This window comes from Equus quagga, chromosome 10 (assembly GCF_021613505.1).
Source record: "Equus quagga isolate Etosha38 chromosome 10, UCLA_HA_Equagga_1.0, whole genome shotgun sequence".
In the NCBI taxonomy this organism is placed as follows: domain Eukaryota; kingdom Metazoa; phylum Chordata; class Mammalia; order Perissodactyla; family Equidae; genus Equus; species Equus quagga.
The window spans coordinates 98098796-98102676 of NC_060276.1; the positions used below are offsets into that span (position 1 = coordinate 98098796).

A 3881-nucleotide genomic window follows, 5' to 3' on the forward strand; every position below is an offset into this window, starting at 1 on the left:
TCCTGACCCCACCCCCACTCGTGGCTAACGGACCACCTCCGGCTCATCTCAGAGAAGAAGCTGCCCTCTTCGAGGCCCTCTCTGCCATGGGAATGCTCCGAGGCTCCCGGGGCCACCGCCTTCGGCCCCACCGCTGCCCACCCCGCGGCCCCCGCTTGCGCTCCCCCTTCGCCTTCTTCTTGGCGACCGCGCCGCCCATCATGGCGAACCCGCCGCCCTTGCGAGTGCGCCAAAACTACCACCATGACAGCGAGGCCGCCGTCAACATCCAGATCAACCTGGAGCTCCACGCCTCGTACGTGTACCTGTCGATGGCCTACTACTTCAACAAGGACGACGTGGCCCTGAAGCACTTCTTCCAGCTGTTCCTGAAGCTGTCGCGCCGGGAGAGGGAGCGCGCTGAGAGGCTGATGCAGCTGCAGAACCAACGTGGAGGCCTCATCCGCTTTCGCGACATCAAGCAGCCAGACCGCGACGACTGGGAGAGCGGCCTGAAGGCCGTGGAGTGTGCCCTCCACCTGGAGAAGAGCATCAACCAGAGCCTGCTCGATCTGTACCAGCTGGCCACCAACAGGAACGATGCCCATCTCTGCCACTTCCTGAAGAGTCACTGCCTTAAGGAGCAAGTCAAGTCCATCCAAGAGTTGGGGGACCATCTCACCAGCCTGCGCAAGGTGGGGGTCCCAGAAGACGGCCTGGCAGAGTACCTCTTCGACAAGCTCTCCCTTGGGGACAGTGACAAGAACTGAGCCTGGACTGAGCTTCCCCATAGCCATGGGGTGCTTGGTGACTTTCCCTGGTGACCATGCCAAGCATGCATATTGCAACATTGCCCTTGCAAAACGTTCAAGTTTTTTTCTTCCAATTTTACTGTTACTTCCAATAAAGTTATTTGGTTCTTAAATAAATAATGGTCTCTGGTTAATTCCTGTGTGCAAAACTCTCATATTTTAAGTTTGAAAACAGGTATCCAGGAGTCTCTCCACCCACCCAGGCCCCATCCACATGCAGCTCAGGATCTCCGTGGATGGAGGGCGAAGGTATTCCCGGACCTTGGAAAACACAAAATCAATCTTCCCCTTATAAACAGTGTAGGGGTGAGGGGTGGGGTGAGGTGGCTGGTCTGGGGCCCTGGTGAACGTGGGTGCATGCGTATGGTAAAAGTATAACAACACTGTCTAAAATTCATCATAGTGGTTGCCTCTGGGGAAGAAGTGAAGGGAATGGGATTGGGCAGCGATTAAAATAAAGGGGGTCTTCAGCTTTATCTGAAATGTTTTAGTTCATTAAATCACACAAAAGTTAATGTTTGTTGATTCTCAGTAGCAAGCTGGGGGCCCTGGAAGCCAGCGTGGCAGAGTGTGTCTTTGACAAGCTCGCCCTGGGCGACAGTGATAATGGGAAACGAGTCTGAGGCTGGCTTCCCCATAGCTAAGGGTTTGACAAGCTAAAGTAATAACAACGGCACTTTGCAAGTCCAAGTCCTTTCTTTTACGTTATTGAATTTTATAAGAATCTCAAGGAGTGAGAAGGGCAGGTGTTAAGACCGCTTCTTTACCAATGAGAAAAAGGGAGGCCACACAGGTAAGAAGTGATGGAATGAGGACGTGAACGTAGATCTTCTGATTGCATGTTCCGTTTTCCTTCTGTTACCCCCGAGGTGCATCAATGGGTTAAGCAAGATTGTGTGGGTAGACCAGGAATCCAGCCAGATAACCAACCCCGGAAGAGAGGGAAATCCCCAACACTCTTAAAGACAGCCGTGATCACTGTAGTCTCTCCCCTAATTACAGGTATGCCTTTCAGCCCGGGGTGGGGATGGCTTCTAAATCTCAGCCAAAATCCTTCTCATGTGAAAGAAGTCTTCAGAATTAGCAACAGAATGTCTAAGAGGTAGCAGGGCCCCTCACAGGAAGGCAGTCGACACCTGCACACCTGATTCCCTCTGTTCAGGCTCTCTCCCCCACACAGGCAGCAAGGTTCTTACCTGACTTGGCACTGAATTCCTGGGAAGACCTAGGGACTGGAAATCCCCAGGGAGTGCACCATCCTCCCCCACTCCACCCCCCAGATGGCTTCACTGTGAGTGGCTTCTTTTCAGTAACAATAGATAAAGGGAGTGGCTGCAAAATGCACATTTTTCTGCCTACAGATCCAGCTCATCTGGAAAGAGAAACCCTGTATTTTTGCCGTGCACAGGGTCCTGTAATCTATATACCCCGAACCATTGCCTGTTGTGGTGTCTGCGCTGGGATCTAAAGCTGACCCCAGTCTGGTTCTGTCCCGGCCGCTGGGCCCCCTGCTTATCCCATCTTTCCCTTTGCTGTGATTCAGAGGGACTCCCCGGGATAACGCAGTGAAGGCTACGTAGATCTACATCCTCTTATTTTACCGGGAAAAGAAGGATTCCCTCACCTGCAAGACTCAGAATTGTGATTACACTCCAGCGCCTATTACACGCCACGACTTGTAGTGTCACATCTCACAGCTTTTCTTTAAGAATCCCTGGCAGGAAAGTCTAAATACAGCGGCGGCTCAATTGTTTCTTTCTTTCTTGTTATTCTGCAAGACAAAAGTGAATACTCTAAATCCCCTCCTTTGGGTTCAGTTTTGGGGTCCATAAACAGCCTTTTGGATATGTGGGGCAGTGGTGGAAGGAAGTAAGAAACATTCAGACTAATGAAGTTTGCCCCGTTGCGCGTTCCAATGTCTTGACTTTGTCCATTGCTGTCTCATTTCCCCCCCCTCCTCTGCCACATTCCTCTCAAAAGGGGTGGGCAACCTTCTTGTGGGGGTACCACCTTCTCACGTATTTACAGCCTTCCTAACTCCTTGATAACCTGACTTCCAATGCATGGGAGTGAGTTGTGACTTGGTCTCCCGCTCTGGAAAATACCACCCTGAGACGCACAGCTGGGTGACTGTCAGTCATTGGCCGGGCTCTGTTGCTTGGGGGAACGCTGTCTGAAATAGTGGCTGTTGCTATGGGTACCAGAGTCTCAGGCAATGATAATATCAGGACAGACTGAGGGAAAATGATAAAATTGATAACTTCATCTCAGGCTCAAACATGGATTCAAATGAACTGTGTTGAATAATTTACCTCTAGGGAAAAAAATCCTCACTCTATCACAAAAGGAAATTTCTTAATAGATGGTTGTCACTGACAACTTGTACTTCATTTTCCAGAAAAAGGAAAAGGATTTTTTCCCTCAGAAATGTGTGACAAGCAGTACAAAGCACCCATTAATTTCTCCTGAATCTTCTCTACTGTTGAAATTTGTTCTACGTTTCTGATTTTTAAATTCTCCTTCAATTTTTTTTCATTGGTCAGCAATTCCAGTTTCTTCTCACAAGCCCAAGGGACACGTCTAATCAGGTATTCGGGAGAGGAGGGCATTATCACTAATCTTGGAAGTGCTACTATGCTTTGGATTTTAAAATAACAAAAATTTTTGTTACAAATCGCTTTTTTGCAGTCCCAAGTTCAGCTTCACAGGGACAGTGATGGAGAATTTGCTTCAGGAAAGCCGAAGTGAAAAGGATGAAATGAGGGTGATTAGCGAAGCGTTAGGACACCTAATATGTAAAGAAGAGAAATTTATGCCTTGATTCTTTTTTTTTTTTTTTTTTTTTTGAGGAATATCAGCCCTGAGCTAACATCTGCTGCCAATCCTCCTCTTTTTGCTGAGGAAGCCTGGCCCTGAGCTAACATCCGTGCCCATCTTCCTCTACTTTATATGTGGGACGCCTACCACAGCATGGCGTGCCAAGCGGTGCCATGTCTGCACCCGGGATTCAGGCCGGCCAACCCCAGGCCGCCAAAGTGGAACGTGCGCACTTAACCACTGCGCCACCAGGCCGGCCCCTATGCCTTGATT

General features: G+C 49.6%; 1 protein-coding gene across 1 annotated transcript; it reads left to right on the top strand.

Annotated features, from left to right (window-relative positions):
• Nucleotides 1-200: 200 nt before the first annotated feature.
• Nucleotides 201-749, top strand: LOC124246123 (ferritin heavy chain-like). Its single transcript, XM_046674075.1, has one exon. It carries the CDS (start codon nt 201-203, stop codon nt 747-749), a length of 549 nt encoding a protein of 182 aa, XP_046530031.1.
• The last annotated feature ends 3132 nt before the right edge of the window (nt 750-3881 follow it).

Bases quoted from the DNA above. Each gene is read 5' to 3' on its own strand.
- LOC124246123 (XM_046674075.1), top strand. From the start codon at position 201: ATGGCGAACCCGCCGCCCTTGCGAGTGCGCCAAAACTACCACCATGAC.